Raw genomic sequence first — 20,431 nt, 5'->3', positions numbered from 1 at the left:
TAATACATGTAACAATCAATTAGAACAACATTTGAACCACCGGATAATTTCTGTCAGTCACCGACTGAGGGCCCAAGCTCACCACAATAGAAAACGTGCCGTATAATGGGAACGTAAGGATTTGCCTTGCAAAATTCAGCTCATCAGGGGACACTGTCTATACCGGGCATTGCCTTTGTTCTTCTCGTTCACGAAAAGGCAAGGCAGCTGCACTCTTTTCGCCTCACGGCCCGTGGCGGCGATGAATAATAAAGACTCGGACTCTAACTCAATGACTCAGAGCAGTCCCTTTTCTGTTCTCCCCCCCCCCCCCCTCCCAAGTTTACCTACCACAACCGTCGACATAATTTAGACCTTTAGGTTCTGTAAGAGCTGCAACAGGTCATGAATAAGTGCCGAAGATTAAAGCAACCTTCCACAAAATGAAACAGATATATGTACTCACAAACATCAATCTGTCACTGGAAACGAGAAAAAGAGTACTGAAAAGTTACATCGAGCCAGTCCTAATACTAATATACGGGTGCAAAGCATGGACAATCAATAAACAGATGGAAAAAACAATTGTGGCGACAGAGTTGAGGTTCATAAGACGCATGCTGCGTATCCCATAGACAGCTAAAAAAAACAAATGAAGAAGTCTTGGTTGATGCAAATTGCAGAAGACAGCTTATGACGAATATACGAAAGCGACAGGCACATTTCTTCGGACACACAATGCGGAAAGAAGCACTGGAGAATATTGTAACAACAGGCAAGTTTGATGGAAAGAGAGACAGAGGCAGACAGAGGGAAAATATACTGGACAAGATGACAACATGGCTGGGAGCAGCAAGAACAACAGACTCCATTGCTGCAACGCAAGACAGAGTGAAGTGGAGGTCCATGATCGCCCACGCCAGTCGGCAAGGCACTGGATGATGATGGATGATACTACATGTATAACTACTACATTGTACTATGAGAAGGTAAAAACAAAAAGAAGGGGGAAAAGGAGAAAGGCAGACTATAGATGTTTGATAGGAAAGAAGGAGCAAACCACACCAGAACACTAGCCAACCACCCACCAATTTAGATCATCCTGAATGCAGGCTGCGTCAACCCTTCCTAATCTGGGCGGTGTGAGAATTCAACATCCCAACAGAAAGACTGAGATGCTCGATACATTTAACTTCCACACATGAGAATCGAACTCATGTATTGTCTTTCAAGTGTGACATTTAAGATCCTAACCATTACATCATAGACGCAGGTGTCATATAGCCAACAGGCAACAGGTAATGTGATTCGATATTCCCAAGCGGCAGGACTGGGTTTTAGTAACTGTTTTACAGCATTTGCAACACAATTAGGTCATAAAAGTATCGAAGATTAGAGGTGTTGCTAGAAAGTAAGAAATGCACAAAAGGAGGAAGAAAGGTAAGGACGATAGATGTTTGACAGAGAAAACTAGGAGCAAACAAAACCACAGCACTCGCCAACTGGGACATCCCACTGCGACAGGGCTGCATCTAGAGACACAGAGACAGGTCAAGATAAAGAGAGAAAAAAAGAATACATAAATAGATAACTTTTACACTTACACGTGTGCATGTAGGCTACTTATTAACTCCGTCACTTGAGTTTCAGAGAACCCAGAAAAATGAACGCGTGTTCAACTTTTGTAAGGTTAATCGTGCACATGTAAAGGTATTGTGACTGATAGCCCGTTTTATACCCAGTGCCCATTGGACGATTGGTTCAGTTCAGTTCAGTTTGGTAGGCGGGGCTAGCCAGATTGAGGGCGCAAAGCGACCATCGTGGCCTTTACGTTCTCTGACCGTCTAGGTCGTGGCACAAAGCGATCGCCTGACTCGCGGCCTCAAAGTCAAAGACGAACTTCGCTTTACCCAGTGCCCAAAATCGACCACGACTCTGCTGAAGCAAACTTCACGGTTTCATCCCTATTCCGTACGCCCTGGGGTTAGGCCTTCTCAGTTTCAGGCACCCACATCCCGCACGACTGGCCTCGGCATTGGAGGCCGAACACTTTCGCGGAGGGTCAATGCGAAAAGCGGCGATAGACTAGTGCGCTGGTGCGGGTGATGGAGCATTCTCGCGCTGTACTCACGTGACAGGCCTACAATGAACCTAACTTAAATTCAATGTATTTTTATTGTTGCTGCTTTGTTGTGAAAGTTTATCGGCTCTTAAAAGAAAGGAAGATCACACAAGTGACAGAGTGTATCAATTTGTCAACATGAAATTAAATTACGTTTACCACAAGAAAGACAGTGGCACATTGGTGGGGTAACTTTTGTTCTTCACTTGCAACATCGTTCTAATTCTACATGTTTCAACAAATATGAAAGAAAATTAATTTTATACACACACACACACAAATATATATATATATATATATATATATATATATATATATATATATATATATAAATGAATATTTATATTATATAAAGCATATCACTGAACACAATCCCTTACCTCTGAAAAAGTTACTTTTTTCTTCGCCTGTCCTTCATTCCACGAAGCACTTTGCTCCGCAAATCTTTTGATGAAAATATTTGCCAGCCGCATCAGCTTACGATAACAATATATCGCTGGAAAGTCCCACAAAATCGCCACTAATCTATTTCTGTAGTTTTTCAGTAGTTTCCGTTAAAAAAAACACCCCAACCCAACAAGTAGTAGTAGTAGTGTAGGCCAAACAATGTCTCTCTGGAAGAATACAGACGAAGTGCACAATTTCATCTAGGCATGTGATAACATCTCTAGTGAAGCCAGGATGCCTGATGTGCTTCAGTTTGTGAAGCTTCAAATGAAACCTCTTTCACGTGGTCATGGGTATGGTGAACAACCGTGAAATACATGGAAAATGCAAAAACAGGGCCATCTCAAGTTCTGCTGAGCAAAACAAATGTATTATAATAATCTTTACTCTTTGCAACATTGCCAATGGCTGTTAGCGTCATATCCATTGTTCGATAAAAATGAATCGGACTGAAAGACATCTCTTTAAATACATTAATTTCATCAATATCAGCAGCTCTAGAAGAAGCTGAATTTGTAGTTGCTCTCTTTTTTGGAGCTGGTGTGCCACAACATTAAGGTGGTACTTCTGGAAATATTGATGGAGGCTCTGTGGGCACCATAAATCTTCCAGCCCGTGCCAAAGGTACACAGGTGGGAAGTGCAGAGAGCAAACTCCCATATATGTTATATATTGTCTGTGACATCTTCTACGATTAATTTATTTGGAACATTTTTGATCCACTGTGCTTTTTTTCCTAATCTTTTGGAAATCTATAAAATTGTCATTATGCTATATATCCCTTTTGGCGGGTATAACCACTTCTACTGCCCCATCCCTTACACTTTCTTCCCATGTTCAAATGTTGCTCACACGGTTCTCTTTGAAACTTTCAATATTTCTCAAAAAATCATTTTGACAGGCTGCTATGCAAAGCGTATGGATCCAATTAACGAGTAAATTTCCTTTTGGAAAGTGGAGGCACAGAGTTCCCCACGTCGTGTGGACATGATAGTAAAACACGACGTATGGATAGGGTTAAGGAGGTGGGCCATGCTATAATTTATAAAGCAGATGATTTTATGACATATGGTCATACATTAGATTAGTTATAGTTATAACTTTCATAGGGCTGTTGCTGGAAATTTAAGTAATCTACACACAAAAATATAATTTTTGCCACCATGGGTTCTGACCAGAGATCACAATCTGAAAGATTGTGAGAGTTGGTAGTTTGTTTGTTTGAGTAAAGAGGAGCACATCAACACAATAATGGTCATTTAGTGCTGGGAAAAAGTAAGACAGACAGACAAAAACAACCGAGGGACAGCAAAGAAGTAGTCTACCAGTGGCACCCTCCAACCACCCAGAGTTAGTTGGAGTTGTTAGTTTAGCAAGTGTTTTACAGCATTTGCAACACATCAAGGTCATATAAGTGCCAAAGATTAGAGGTGTTACAAGGGAGTAACAAACACAAAAAAGGAGAGAAAAGGACGATATATGTTTGACAGGAAAGAAGGAGCAAACCACACCAGAGCACCCGCCAACCACCCACTTAGTGGGAGCTAAAGACAAGTATATTCACACAAAAATAATAACAATGAGATCATTTAGAAAATGAGCAGCATCAAAGTTGTCTGTCGGATCTTCTCCGGGCTCTATGACAGTGAGACATTATACATCCTGGTAGAAAAGCAGAGGCCTGCTCCAAAGTCTAAAAACATCTATTCAAATCCCATTGTAGTTTGTGAGTTTTTTGAGGAAACAGAAGCATATCGAAACAATAACAGTCATATAGTGCAGGGAAGAAGCAAGACAAACTTTTCGTTCGTTTTCGTTTTAGTAGAGGTTTTACGGCGCTCGCAACTGCATAAGGTCCTATGAGCGCCAAAAGATTAGGTGTTACAAGAGAGCAACAAACATAAAAAAGAAGATGGTGAGATAAGGATGATACACGTTCGATAGGAAAGAAGAAGCAAACCACACCAGAGCACCCGCCAACCACCCACAGACTGAAACTGATAGACAGAAACAAGAGAGGGAAAGAAAAGAAGTAGGACCGACCAGGCACCCTCCGACCACCTACAACCTTTCATTCAAACACTTATGTTTCAGTAAAAAAAGACAAAAGAATGAATACCGTGGAAAACAATGTTTTTATGTAGAAAAAAAATAAGAACACTTCGTAAAGAGCCATGTCATGAAATACGCAGAAAATCAACAGAGGACTACACTAACAGTAACAGTAAAAAAAATTCAGCTTACACTAACCACATAGCCTATATATATGTCATCAGACATACTGCACAGTATCATACAATACACAGCATCCCAACATTATGACCAAAAAAAAAAAGGAAATGTTAGAAATGTAATGCAGAATATAACAGTGTGATTGTGACTGACTGATTGCCTTGCCACATGTGTACATTACTTTGTGCATTTATATCTAATGTCCACATCAACAAGAGAACAAAGAAAAAAAAACAAGCTGCTGGAATTGCCATGTTTCCAAAACATCGGTTGATTTCTACTAGATGTAATCTTTATTTAATGATGTTATAAAATATGTTGCAATCATCAGCACTAACACAGACAACTTGCATAAAATAAAAACAATTTTTTACACACGCACACACACACACATCTCGCAATGTCACACATCACATCAAAAACAAACATAAGATGAAACATCATAAATGCCTAGCTGTCCATCATAAATGTCTAGCTGTCAACAAATTAATCATCAACCGCTAACTAACAGCTATTTTTTTATTTAACAGGAGTACAAATGAAGCGTGTAAAAATGCTGACATGCAAACATGAGCTTCAAAGCACCACTTGGAAAGCTTCTGTGTTTAAATGTGGAGGATGGATTGCAATTCATGAAAAAAATTACTCCCTTCTTTCAAAGCTTAAACCACCTGACTCCCAATAAAATGAGTTCTTGTTATCCCAAGCTGTCCCAAAATTACTTATTTTTTCAAAACTGACTAAATAACTAATGATAATATCACAAAGACCATCTGCATTAACTGGAAGGAGGCTGCTCAGGGAATGTGCAGCCTGGTCGTTGCAGGATGATGTTTGCCACACGGTGACCACTCTTCATGCACTCGTCCAAAGACTGACCTTGAACAAGCTGAGCCAGGAAGCCTGTGCAAAAATAGAAGAAAACATTGTGACTTCATGTCACACACAAAATATTTTTTTAAATAGTGCCTAAGTGAATATTTTCAGCTCAGTGGACATGCAGCCAGTGATCAGTTTCAAGACATTCTCACTTGAAAACGGGAAAACATGTATGTTCTCCTTTTGAGTGAAAGGGTTCAAACAGTATAAATGGGGCCAAAAAATTCAGATACCATTACACTATTCAATGAGAGAAATTTCCATTTTAAAAGTCTCCACAATCCAATTTTTCAGCTTTTCAAGAGCTCAGTACGGCGAGTGAGATGTTAATATCATTTACATCATATCCCACATTTTCATCACAGCTCACATAAAAAAAGGGCAATGAAGACTTTCAAACAGCTATAGTAATGAAATGGTTTATACTAGGTGTTTGTTTGCTGCTGTTTCATAATCTATAACATGTTGACATAATATTTGGCATATTTTACCCAAAAAAAAACTCTCAAAGTTGGATAACTAAATTCAAATGGCACTGCAACACAGATCAATGAGGAGAAAGGGGATATGTGGTAACTGCATCATGAGGTCACATACACCCCATCCTTGGGCTCTCAACACGTGTTTCATTGAGGCACTGTATAGTGACAATGAAAATCTAGGCGTGCTGAGTGTTGATCAACTTTAACATGTATTTTATGCATAGTGTGTCAAAACAAATCAATTTAGCCATGGCAAACTTGCAGCCAGGAGTAAAAAAAGGCACTTCAACATAAACATATTTACATTTGAGTTGAAAACCAATAGAACCGTTTGATTTTTATAAATGTGAGAGGTGCTGGGACCTGATAAAAAGATCAACTTAACCAAACATCAACTAAACCAACTTCAACACAAGTAGAGTCAACTGTACATTTCCATTCTTCCTCTTTTATATGAAAGAGTTTCTTACCTCCAACAAAAGCATCACCAGCCCCATTGGAGTCAACAATCTCAGATTCTTTGATGGGAATCACAGGGTATTCCTTAAGCTGACCATCTGTTCAAGAAAACAACAAAGTTATTGTATACATCTAGTATTCACAAAAATTAGTATAACACTTTAAAAGATCATCACTTATTACTCTCCACATAAAAAAACACTACCAAAATTTGCACCAACATAAATATACGGTAGTTTTTGTTTAACACAAAGCCATTTAACACAGAATTCCCATTGACACGAAATGATTTGTAATCCCCATTTTCGCCTTCTTTATTCTAAGCATTGCAACTTCCATTTTATCGCAATAAAAATTTCAAAAAATTCCAGCAGATATTGTTAATACAAAGGAATTTTGAGCCCTTTCATCATAATACATCCTGGCTGACCCTTCATCTCATTTTTTTACTCACAGACTCACAATAGCCTACCTATCCATGTAGACACACAACACTTTTCCAATAAAAGACCACTAACAAAGTCTTCTTTCGCATTTCTCATGCGCAGCGGGTGGTAAGAGAGTGGCTTTGTTTAGCAGGAAAGGGAGTAGAGATACTAGGAAGCTGCCAAGCGGTTCTAATTCAATGGGAATGTCTTCTTTTTTTTATATTCAGATTTCTTTAAAATGTCCAAATCAATTACAAATTTTATTATTTACTTTTGTTCTGAAACTGAGTAGTAGCATGCAAAATCATCTAGGAAACAAGTGCAACTTTCTTTGAACCTCATTTGGTATGCTCAATGCATCTGTCTGATTTTGAAAATAAGGTTTCCCTTTATTTCCATTTCTAAAAGATGGTAGCTCTGATATGTTATCAATGACTAAAAATATGTTACACAAGCCCAAACAACTCATCTTTCTTTCTTGCACGTTGATCCATTACGGTACACACCACAATTAGGTAATTAGGAAATCATTTTTAAACAAGCCACTAGTAAGAAAAGAGTCGCCTCCCCTTTTTCTTCTTTTCATTGCATTCTGCTTTACACAAATCTGTAGGACACAAAAAAGTTCTCTGGTCTCATTCAGTTTGTGTTTTCAGGGTTTTACTGTGTTAAACCATTGCCACAGCTTTAAATACAAATACACCTCGCATTGAGCTACTTTTTTTTAAATGCGTTATATAAATGTTATATATTATTATTATTATTTTTATTATGTTAAGTCACATTAGTCAACAGTAAAAGCATATCATTTTTAAAATACCAAAGCAACTAATACACCAAACTATATCAAAAATAAAATCAAGAAATTTATGGTCAAACAACTTCACACAACCTGTTGTCAGCTAAGAAATGGTCAAGGGGTAGTAAATGAGTACACATCAAATAATATGAAAGACTATTAAAAAATACAACCATGCTCATGCGTAGCTCACTACTCACGCACAAGGGTAGTCAAAAATCACATCAGTTTATCAACATAAAGTTCGGCACAAGAGAGTAAGACCTTTTTGTTGATTCGTAACTATCTCCCAACTTTTGAAACACATCTCAGGGTGAGCCGATGTAGTGTACATCTAGGAGCTGTCCCTCAGGAACCCAGCTTGTAGGCTCAGTGGGACAGAGCTCAAAATGCAAAACAGATCAATTGCTTAGTGTAGTAAGACTGCCGTACGCCAATTTTGAAAAGTGATGCATGACCGAGTCTTATACTAAGCAGTTGATCTGTCCTATGAGGTATGACAAAGCAATTTACTGTCACTGTTTTTCATACAGATTCATCAGTCTACTTACCAGCAACTACTAAGGCAGGGTCTGCTCCTTGAGTGATGACTACAGTCCTGCTCCTGGAAGAGTTCACCTTCTCCCAGTTGGCCATCTTCATGGCAATTTCTTTCCTGTCTGTGGTCTGTTTTAGAGAGAACAAAATACAATTAAAAGATCAGATCACTTTAAATGGTGAAAGGATTACGTATTCAAAATGTAAAAAGAAATTTGACCTGAAACCCAAAGAAGCAAAAACCAATTTTCAAATGAGAAACAACATCATTTTTCTCTTACAAAACCAACAATGATGCAAATTTCATTAAAAAGTCTCCAATTAACTGACGACAACAAAACAAAGGAAAAATGTCAGTAGTTATTAAGTACTTTAATATACATATGCTGTTAATCTTAAATTTGAAACCATCACTTTAATACTTTTATAATGACAAAACTATCAGCCAATCAGTCAATAAGTCACACTGTAAGTACAAGCACAACAAATTTATGACAGATTGGAGTACTCTTATTTTAACTTCCAGTACAGCAGCAGTTCTGTAAAATAGCAGACAACTACTGGATAAAATTTTTTCAATAGCTCAGAGGACAACAATGTTCAATGTTATCATCAAATCTACGACAATAGTATTATAGTTATAGTGAAAGTTAGCGGTCTTTTTTTCTTTGTTTAAAAAGAAATCCAGTTACAGGTCTCTTGAGGATGAAAAGAAGTTTTAAAAAGAAAGAAACAAGCAACAAGACATAAATACAGTCCATAGAGGCACTTGCAGATCCAACTCATTCCTTACAATTTGCACCTGATGCAGAAACCCTTTTCATCTATTATCTATTTGTTGTGGCCGAATTTTGCTATTCAAAAGGCTTTTTAATGGCTGCATCGATCGACATGCGGTTTTCGCCAAAAGATTATAATATTCTCCTTCCTTTTTTCAGTTTTGAGACAGTTTCGCTGCAAAAAGCTAAATTTCTTTATTTCGCCGATCGCTTTTGTAGGCCAACGCTTCTGTCTCTGTAATTTTAGAAAACCCGGTGCAAAAGTGATATTTTGCAAGGCGCATTTTTTTTTTGAGAGTATAGATCTAGATCTAGACATTTTAATTTTTTTTCATCTCTCAAGATTTATTGCTCCATTCCAGTAGAGGGTAAAAATAAAGCAGGCCAATGATTTTCAGTTGATGTTAATGCACCGATCATTCCTTTCATCGAAAGGGGGCCCAGCTAGTATCCATTTATACTCAAATTGAAAATGAGAACAAAAGGCAATGTGCAAAATAAGGCAAACACAACTTACCCCAAGATCATTGGCCTTTGCAAATTCATCAGCTTCCTGTAAATAATGAAAGTTAAGAATAAATTTACTTTAAAACATATGTGCAAAAAAGAGTCCAAGTATGCAAATTGTCAAAAGTCAGGTGTCTCAATCTCTCTATATAAAGAAGCTATTTGTTTCTTCATTCTGCTGTACACTACATTTGTGTATTATAAAAGCATTCTTATGTGAACGCAGAGAAAGAGAAGCCAAAAAGGCACAAACTACATTGGCTCCAGAGGCTAATGAGTACTGAGTGCAGACTCAAAGTTAATGACAAGCAAGTGTCGGTGACACTGGGTTCAGAAGAGTGGTCACTAGTGTGTCCTTGAGTGAGACACGACAACACTAGAAAAAAACTGGGCGCTGCACAGTGGCAACCAGCAATGCCATGTTTTTGAAATTGTTCAGTATTGGTGTTGTATTATATATCTATGTATGTATTTATGTATGCATTTATGTATGTATGTATTCCTAATTATGTATTTATGTATCATAATGTTTGCCATTGTAACTCAAATTTTTCCACAGGCATCAATAAAATATAATCTAATTGCTGATTCACAGCATTCTGCTAGCTTTTCCTTTAGCAAAAATTCCATTTTGAATTATGTATGATACTTACACTTTCATTGCCAAAAAAGTAGTCAGCATACGGAAGCATCCTCAACATAGCATCCTTGAAAAAAGTGCACAGGAATGGTGCAGACGTGTTCATAAGCACAACTTTGTTCTGCTCAGCTGCATATTTGGCTATCCTAACCATGGCATCAGGACAGACTGTCAGAGGATAACCCTGCAGATAGAAAAAGTTATCTGTCTTGATTACGTTGTCCAAATGAACAGATGTTAATTGTTATTTGTAACAACAATGGCAATTACTAGCTTATCAGAACTTCTGTTTTATTGCAACTACAAGTAATTGCACTGACTGAAGTTAAATCCTGTGCATTTTATATTCCCAGCAAATACAGGCTTTCATTGCAAAAGTAAATTCTAGAAGCATTTCAAGCTCAGGAATGAGGAATGAGACCCCCCCCCCCCCCCCCCCCCAAAAAAAATTCTGATTAAAACACAAACCTAATCCAATACTTCTTGTTAAAACGAATTGCAAAATAAACTGGATGCATAGTAAGAAAATAAAGCACAAAATGTCAACACTGAATGGAATAGGTTATTGAGCTTAGATGTTTGTTAAAGCAATCTGTTCCCGAAAACAAAATACTATCCTTGAGAAAAAAAAACACTAAACAAAATTTGAAAATGAAAATGTGACTGTTTACCCCAAAATAAATGAACTTGGAAGTTTCTACAGCCGCCCAATTTGATGGGTCATCAAGATGCTCCTCTGTAAAACAATTTGCAGCAGCCAGATTGGCGACCAAAGATCTGTGAATTTCCAAAAATAATTACAATAAATTCAGAAAGGCTTAAAAGCAAACATTTCACTATTTCATTTTTATCTAAAGAAATGTTTTTAACATTATAACTTATAACCATACTACAGTAACGATAACAGGAAAATTGATCTACATTGAAGAGCTCAAAAACAGAAAACAGGTTACTGTAAATATAATACTTTAGTACAAACAGGGCCAGGAATGAATGAAGCCCTAATAATAATTATGACATGTATTTTAGCCGTCTCCATGATAATTCATTCATTATGTCCCCTTATTCCTACCAAGAGGTGTGAGTCTAGCATGGCCCACTCTCAGCACAGTACAGTCCATGCCGGCTTTAAGCACGGTCATCGGGAGAAAGCATAAGCGTGCTTAATGCCGAAGCGTGCTTGAGTGCGAAGTAGACATTGTTCATAATCCTGAGATTTTTAAGTTGAACATTTCCTGAGTTATTACCCTTTGTTCGTAAGTAGTGGTCGCGCAAAAGTGTGCGCTGTCATTTTTATCCGCAATGGTAGTTCTTGTTTTTTTGTTTCATTTTGTGGTCGAATCAAAGTAGTGGAGTATATTTGGTCGAATGGGAAAGGAAAACTTAATTTAGACAGCCAGTCACGATACAGCACACTAATTTAATTTAATTTAATAATTGCATTTATATAGCGCATATCCATGCTTAAGAGCATGCTCTATGCGCTTTACAACCATTATTACCCCAGCAGACCCTCTGAGAATACTCAGAAACAATCTCGGCTTCCGCGGAAGCATACAGTGCAAGCTGTGAATTTCACGCGCTCAAACAATACCAAACTGACAAGATCGTTCACTGTCTATTGCCGGGTACCCATTTCCACCTGGGTGAAGTGAGGAAAATTTGAGCAAAGTGCCTTTCCCAAGGACACAACGTCGGGCCCCTGACGGGATTCGAACCCACGACCTTACGGTTGCGAGTCCGAGAGCCATTTCTCCTCTGAATATTTGTTCTCAGATATCGAGGACATAAAAAGCTCTCTAGGCCTAGGCTTACACACTGCCTGTGCGTACCACTGCCCGCTGTGCCGCATTCATCCCACCTCGCGCGTGACACATAATCATTTAATGGGTAGCGAGGGGGCAAAGGTGAAAACGCTCCCAGCCTCCCTTTCTCGTCACCCCGACTCTCTTTGAGTATTTTTTTTTGTCTGTATGTAGCTTTGCCCTACTAGGCTAGATCTACCCTATGTCCATGAGCGCGGCCGAGTGCATCTCTCTGCCTTCCTCTCCGTGCTCGCGTGTGTGTGTGTCTCCATCACTTGCGTTCTTTGTGTTTCTCTTAACACACTCACTGCTGCGGTGTAGACTATGTTCAAACTTCGATAGGTTATCATGAAAGTGTTGACTGTCTTGTAAAGGAAGCGTGCCTGAAGCCGAAGTTACCGTGCTTAAAGGCGTGTAATTTATATAGCAAAAATTCCGCAAGAGCCATTTGGCTTGCTTGAGTTCGAAACATGCTCTATGCCGGCGTGCTTGAAGCCGGCACGGACTGTATCAGCGTTGCACCTCATTTGACAAAATCTGATCTTATCTGTAACTAATAATTCTGGTCTTCTCCACTGGTGATTTTGTCTGATAGAAACTGTAGGCCTGACTGTATAGGATCAGGTGTTGTTTCCAAAAACTAAAAAGTCCTGGATATCTCTACAATAATGGAAAATTAAGGCTGCATTAAAAAGGTAGGTTCTATTTCGTTTCATGATGTTGAGAATTAATTCATAGAATTCAATCAAAAGAAACAGATTAAATATCATGTACAACTACAAATATATGCAAGGACTGAAAGCCTGGACTCAATCTGAAGAGTGTTAATAAACAAACTTGTCAAACCAAATATATCAATTATGAAGAAATCTTTTCACAATCGGAAAAATTTTTTTCAAAATAGTCTATGATAGAATCACATTCGGGAACCATTACCTGTTTTTGTCTGTGCACACTACAGCACATGTACCGGTAGGCTCTTTTTTTGTGTACTGGAACTTGACATCCACACCAGCAGCATTGGCTGCTTTTGTCAAGATGTCTCCAAATTCGTCGCGGGCAATACAGCCAAAGAAAGATGTAGCCTTTGGTGTTTTGAGAAGCCACTGAGTGACAAAAGAAAACAAATTTACAGGGTAATTTTTCTTTCTTGGTTACATTTAATCCAAAATGAATATCAAATGTTCCTAAAAATTATTTCACATTAACAGTAAAACCTATGTTGTAAAAGACTGAAATCTGATATTATAACAGAGATGACTTTTTTCTTTTTTTCTTGAAAAATAACAATGATTCCACCATTTTCGAGAAAGAGCAAAAAAACTACATTTTTTAAAATAAACTAATAAACTATAACACACTTTACAAAGTGTAATTCATTTAAAGCCCACAACAATTTTTAAAATTTTGTCCTGGAAATGTATGAAGTCTCCCTATGATAATTTTTTTTGCAGTATTTTAACCTCACTCTTTACCAGCTAACAACAGCTGCTGAAAAAAAGGGTTGACAACAAAAACTATATATCACACAAAAAAGTTACTGAAAAAAAAGAACCTTTATCTGCCATATTTGACCAGTTTCACATTAAAGAAAAGTATGCAGAAAGAAAAATGCCATGCAGAAATTATAGGTCCTACTCTGGGAAACAAAACCGGAAAAGACAAAAAAATTCCCCAACTTTTTGTCAAGAACAAATTTCTCGGCAATACTTCCATGAAGCATCCACATGCTGCTCCACAGGTTACCCTGTTCTTGCAAAAGTTGAAGTTGTCCTTAAAAACTAAACAAAAAGGAAAAAAAAAGGTTCAACAACAAAAAATGAGATGGTGCTCCAATTTAAAAACTATCTAGGGGGCTCTCGTGGTATAAAGGTTAAGGCGTTCGCCTCTCTATCAAAGGTCCTGGGTTCGAATCCGGAAAACGACACAAAAATTTTCTTCTCTAAAATGGTCTCCTTTCACGCTCTCCAGCATTGTTCTGTCGTCTGTTTTTTGTCTCCACTTTCTGCCCCCACCCCCTCACCATCTCCTTTGACCCCCTCCTCTGGGCTCCTGACTCGTTCAGCAGCCTTTCTACTGCCACTCCTTGGCTCCCTACTGCTGTCTTTCAGCTACATCCCTGATCTTCTGGTAGGAAAGATCTACACCTAGCCTTCTCGGATAAGGGTGAAAAATCTAGGAGGTCTCGTGTACTAGCGTACATGTTGAGCACGTTAAAGATCCCTTGGTGGTCTAAAATCGATAACAATACGTTTCGGCCACCACCCATGCAAAATTCAAAATTTCCTACAGACTGAAAAATGTTTAGTGTGTACTGCATGCTCAAATCACCTTATGCAGTTGCGAGCGCTGTTAAACACTTCCCCCAAAAAACAACCCCAAAAAAACCTATCTTCCTTCAATTTTAGCACAACAGCAGTGAAGTTTACAAAACATTTAACTCAACATTCCTTGATGAGACATTAAATCATTAAACTCATACCTGTGCAACTCTGATGGAGTTGAGAGTAGCTCCTCCTGGAATGTACTCTACATCTGGGAAGGTGTCTGCCATTTCTTTGTACCTGGAAGAAAATGTAATATCAAATGTTTGTCCTCAAACAGATTTGTGAAATTAAAGCGAAAATTAATAATAATAATAATAATAAATTGAATTTATATAGCGCATTTCCACAAAGAAGTGCTCAATGCGCTGTACAATACAGTGGAACTCGGATTCAACGAGAACTCGAATTCAACGAGATGAGATAGATTCCCCGTTTTTCTTCTTCTTTAAAATCAATAAAAATAACCCGGATTCAACGAGCACTTAAATCAGCGAGTTCGGATTCAACGAGATCGCTTCCAGGATGAACAGCCCCCGCAGACGTGGCCTCGCTCATTGCACCTGCATCGTGAACCGTTATTCATTTAGCCGATGGCAAGCGACCAATCAGTGGCCTTTTTTCATACCAACACATGCTTTGTCGGCACACGCACGTGTCTCCTCTGGCGTGTGTTGGGGTCGGATGGGCGGCCTGCACACGTGTGACACATTGATGAATTCACACAGTCATAAATTCTTACAGAACAGAACAGCATGAACAAATGATATTGAGAGAACATAAAGATACTGAGAGAACAAAACAATATTTGTATTGGGAATGTCGAAAATTACAGATTGAAGCTGGACTGAAACAAATGCGTTTTAAGTGCTGATTTAAATTTTGATAAAGTGGTGGACTCCCGTAGATGAGCTGATCTCTATTTATTTCTTTTTTGAAAAGTTTTCATCGCCATTATTATTCACGGTGGCCGTACTCCAGAAGTTTAGAGAAACAACATTCAGCAACTGTTAAGAAGACACTTGTACAAGTAATTCATACACATGATTACATGGGAGAGTGTCAAAAAAGTTGTACTTGCATTGGTTTATGCTTGTCCTCCGCAAGGATAGCATTGTCAGCCTTCAGATCATACCTGAAATGGGAAAGGAAATATCCACGGTAAAAAAGGGGATAAATCAAGGTGGTACAAGAACATCAGAAATCAGAACTCCATCAAATTTGCCCAGAGTATATTATAAAGCATTATTTTTAAAATTCTAATTTTTTTTTTGTAATGTGTATTGCGGTGGTCGCAACTGCATAAGGTCATATGAGCGCGCAGGACACATTAAAACATTTTTCAGTTTGTAGGAAATTTTGAATTTTGCCCTGGTGGCGGCCGAAGCCCACTGTTATCGATTTTGGACCACCAAGGGATCTTTAATGTGCGCAACTTGCAAACAGGACCTCCAAGATTTTTCTCCCTTATCCGGGAGGGCTAGGTGTTTGATCTTACCTACCATAAGATCAGGGGTGTGGCTGAAAGACAGCAGTAAGAAGGAGCCAAGGAGTAACAGCTGAAAGGCTGCAGAAAGAGTCAGAAGCCAAGAGGAGGGGCAAAGGAGGTGAGGGGGAAGGGGCAGAAAGTGGATACAAAAGCAGACGACAGAACATTGTCAGGGAGCAGGAAAGGAGGTAAAAGGAGAAAAATTAAGAGAAGAAAATTTTCCATCGCGGTCCAGATTCGAACTTGGGACCTACTGAATGAGAGGCGAACACCGTAATCTCTCCATCATGAGAGCTCCATTAAGTCGCTAAGCTGCAGCTACTCACAAAATGTTCAAGATTGTGTATACAAATTATGATCTACAGAAAAGGAAGTTTAAAAAAAAAAGAAAAATGATTTCTTTCTCGAGTATTTCACCATTCTCGTTTAAAAACAAAGGTCCAGGTGATCATCCACTATACCTCTAACTTACTCTAAGAATCATAAGGAACTTACTTATCAAGGTAATCCTTTGAAGCTTGGACAGAGATATCCAGCAGTGGGTTGCCATATCCCAAGAGAATTCCTGTTCTGAAAAATAAAAACACACTTGTAAACATTATATTTTTTTCTTCAAATCGCAAACAAAACATTAATTAATCAATAAGTTAGAACAAAACAGGGACTTAAACTCTTAGTCTAAGTGCAAGAGTGGGTGTAGGCCTGTCAAAAAAAACAACACACCTTATCATGATCAATAAATAGGCTATTATTAGAGAAGAAACTGTCGCTCATACGACCTTATGCAGTTGCGAGCGCCGTTAAACCTCTACTAAAACTAAAAACTAAAGAGAAGAAACTTAAAACTGAAATCCTTAGCCTTATTAGCTGGAAAGAACTGAGTGCAAGAGCTGGAGAGACACAAGAAGAGGCAACAAAGTGCAGCAATCACTTCAATAAATATTTTCTGGCACAGTGATCTCTTACAATTTAAGTTAACATCAGCTCGAAACAATGTTCACCATTCACATATAAAAAAATATCTGACAATATAATATTTTGAGATACTACCAGTGTCTCAAGAGTGGTTCAATATCTAGATTCTATCACTTGTAATGAACTGAAATTATTAACTTGTCTCTCCCTTGGATCACACATTCTTGAGTACTGTGTTGTTATTTTCCAAAAAAAGAAAACAATATCAGAGACTGGAAATCTAACACTGAAAATATTAAGTACCGGTAGGCTACTAGACCTAGATTCTAGATCTAGATCTAGAATATAAGATATCTAACTGTTGAGACTGAGTAGAAATAAAAAGATTAGAACAAACTCAAAGTGAAAATATACCAAACTTTTGATGTGGTGGTGATATAAGTTTTGGGGTGCGACATGAGAAGAGGGGGGGGGGGGCAATAATGAAAAGAGGGATGGAGGTGCTGAAATTAAAATCTACAGGTGCAACTGTTCAGCTTGTAGTGAAACTTACTGAACCATGGTTGTGCTATCTGTACAGAGCAGAGTTCTGGGCTTCTACTTCTACCGGCGTTCTAACTGAGAGGACACATCAACCGCTCTCTCGTGCCTTTATAATGTTCCTACTCTGGCTCAGTCCATTGCCCCATCCCCAGAGGGGGGAAAGCTCCACAGTGATATCCATGGGGCCATAAAATGCAATATATAAGAAGGGTTCATAAAAATACCAGACTGTTAACTGCAAACAAGATATCGTATATTGTTTATAATCCCACCACAGGTCATACTTTACCAGCAATAAGCCTATTCATTTGAACATTTAATTGAACACTTCAGAATCACAAACATGACACCCATGATCTAGAATGGGAATGCTGTGAGCACTATGACCTCTAGAAAATCGGCTGGCCTAAAAAAATCAACTTTTGACCTACTTTCCATAAGCCTATCTAAATCCCAAGCAAACTATACTTCCCATCAACAAAACATGCTAATATACAGCCCAGCAATAGCCCTAAACAACAGGGACACCCCCTATAGGCCTTGGCTAGGGAGTGATAATGAGCCGCCCCATGTATTTGCTTGCCGAGGCTAACCTCCAGCGTGAAAATTCAGAGCTCGCATCTAAAATCAAAAGAGCATTCTAAACCCACCACCAATCGAGACCTCCAAAGCAGCATGGCGTTTTTTTCTTGTTCAAATAAAAGAGAACAACGCTGATACTTTGTGAGTGATAGTTGTAGACTTCCAACTTTACTCGCTACAGTAGCAAGAACCCCATTAAAAAATAAATATTTACATCAGGTGATAAAAGGGTTAACCATAGGAGAGCATGTTTTCCACCAACATCAGACCCGACCGGCGAAATGCAAAAACCCGCTTCCCACCACCGCCACCTCTGTCGTCGTTGGGTAGATCTAAATCTACATTAGGCCCTAGCCTAGGCCAAGATTCTACATGCAACAACTTACAAATCTTGCTTCAGCTTCTTTTCTGGCTCCTCTTGTCCATTATCGCAAGAACCTGACTCCGACTTTCCCTCGGACGCACGCTTCCTTGTAAATGGGTCCATTGTTTTATTGTCGTCGCGTTGTCTGAGTTGACCACAGCAGAAGCGGGGGCAAAGGAAGGAAGCAGGAAGAAAAGGACTTTTTACTTTTTTAGAGAGGAGTCAGGAGAGAGAAAATAACGATCGGAAAGCGAAAAACGAGTTGCCTACTGTGATAAATTCAACGTGACTGGAACGATCTTCTTACTTCTCAACGAACAATCAGAGACCGAAGTGGAACAGTGAAGGAGATAGAGCGCTAGTTCTAAACTCCTTGGGAACAGTCCAACGTTTGCCGGTTTGCGCGAGCGCGCTAGTCACAATTCTCATTCTGTCCCCGTGGTTTTATGCACCCTGCATAATTTAGCAAAAGTTGATCATTTTTTTGCATAATTTCTGAATATTTTCTTTTATCATTCTTTGTTAAAATGGACAGAATCGCATAATTTCACATTTTTGGACTCAGTTTGCATAATTTCAGAATTATTTTTTTTGCATAAAACCGCGGGGACATACACTTCTCAGCGTAGGGACAGAGCACCGAATTATACACTCAGAGTGTAGAATTCTGTGGGGCAGAATCACAGATAGGGGCTCTCGTGGTCAAAAGGTAAGGTGTTTGCCTCTCATTACACAAGTCGTGGGTTCGAATCCGGAAAACTACGGCAAAATGTTCTTGTCTAATTTTTTCTCCTTTCACATCCTTTCCTGCTCTCTAACTCTAACAATTAGTCTATCGTCTGCTTTCGTCCCTCACCTCTTTTGCCCCCTCCTCCTGGCTCCTGGCTCTTTCTGCAGCCTTTCTACCGCTTCACCTTGGCTCCTTCTTACTGCTGTCTTTCAGCCACAACCCGGCACCCCGGATCTTATGGTAAGAAAGATCTACACCTAGCCTTCTTGGACCAGGCCAGGTGAAAAATCTCGGAGGTCCCGTGTGCAAGTTGCGCACGTTAAAGATCCCTTGGTGATCCAAAATCGATAAGAGTAGGCTTCGGCCGTCACCCGGGCAAAATTCAAAACTTCTTACCAACTGAAAATTTTTAACGTGTCCCGCGCGCTCATATGACCTTATGCCTTATGCCGTTGCGACCACCGTAAAACACTTTTTTTTTAAATGGACTCATGGATCTCTTGACTCTGGGATTCGATGAAACACAAATTAATAAGAAACAGTACATGTACCATATATAATACGGAGAAAATCTGAGCATAACTCTTTTAATACCCCCCCCCCCCCCTGTTCAGCAAAACTCTAATACGTGAGTGATGCATGTAACAGACTACATGTACAGATGTACCACCATAACATACCCATGCCGCCTTCCCATGTGCATGTCTTCAACTTCAATTGACCTATTTGAATCTGCTTTGAAAAAAAAAAGACAGAGCGATTACGACAATGAGTCACATCTACTCCGTGCCGATAATTGGATTGTGAACGTCATCGTCTCTGACTCTGAGCAATAAATGCAAATTAAGCAAGATTCAGCCAAATGAACCAGGCAATTATCTCTACTAAAAGGAAGAAATTGGTGGAACGCTACATCTTACCCATGTTCCTTTAAATGGCACGGAGACCTGGGCTTTCAGTAACAAAGAAAGAAGAAAACAAACATATCTGCGTTTGAGATGTAGTGTTACCGCATAGTCAGCATAAGCAGCCCATAGAAAGCAAACGAGAGTAAGAATGAATATGAGATATAGGCCTATTTCAGATTCTCCACACAAGACAAACCCTTTTTTTTTTAAAGTATGTTGTTTTACAGCGCTCGCAACTGCAAAATGTCATATGAAGACAAACCCTGCTCAACAAAATGAAAAGTAGAAAGGTACAACACTTAAATCATATAAAAAGCCTCCGGACCATTATGACGAAGGCAAGAAATGTTGCCAAAGGGCCTCTAACTCAGACCCAGAGATGACACCTCCAGAATCAGTATCTCTTGGATCAGGTCATGCACACCGAGAGAGAGAGAGAGAGAGAGAGAGAGAGAGAGAGAGAGGGAGAGGGAGAGAGAGA

At 39.0% G+C, this 20,431-nt stretch overlaps 1 protein-coding gene across 2 annotated transcripts; it reads right to left on the bottom strand.

The window, feature by feature from the left end:
* Positions 1 to 4,664: 4,664 nt before the first annotated feature.
* On the bottom strand, positions 4,665 to 18,522 carry LOC101856488 (adenosine kinase 1). 2 transcript variants are annotated; one of them, XM_005112442.3, is made up of 11 exons: positions 18,335 to 18,522; positions 16,404 to 16,478; positions 15,501 to 15,554; positions 14,578 to 14,659; positions 13,032 to 13,201; positions 10,962 to 11,067; positions 10,304 to 10,474; positions 9,661 to 9,696; positions 8,379 to 8,493; positions 6,612 to 6,698; positions 4,665 to 5,683 (listed from the first exon to the last, which is right to left on the bottom strand). In XM_005112442.3, exons 1-11 carry the CDS (start codon positions 18,433 to 18,435, stop codon positions 5,559 to 5,561), a joined length of 1,122 nt encoding a protein of 373 aa, XP_005112499.1. In that variant the 5' UTR covers positions 18,436 to 18,522; the 3' UTR covers positions 4,665 to 5,558. The 2 variants fall into 2 exon arrangements, with proteins under 2 accessions (XP_005112499.1, XP_005112500.1); XM_005112443.2 differs by lacking the exon at positions 18,335 to 18,522 and adding an exon at positions 17,377 to 18,081.
* Between the last annotated feature and the right edge of the window lie 1,909 nt (positions 18,523 to 20,431).

Source organism: Aplysia californica, unplaced genomic scaffold (genome assembly GCF_000002075.1).
Source record: "Aplysia californica isolate F4 #8 unplaced genomic scaffold, AplCal3.0 scaffold01274, whole genome shotgun sequence".
In the NCBI taxonomy this organism is placed as follows: domain Eukaryota; kingdom Metazoa; phylum Mollusca; class Gastropoda; order Aplysiida; family Aplysiidae; genus Aplysia; species Aplysia californica.
The sequence above is the reverse complement of the archived record's forward strand: the minus strand, read 5'-3'. Positions and strand labels throughout refer to the sequence as shown.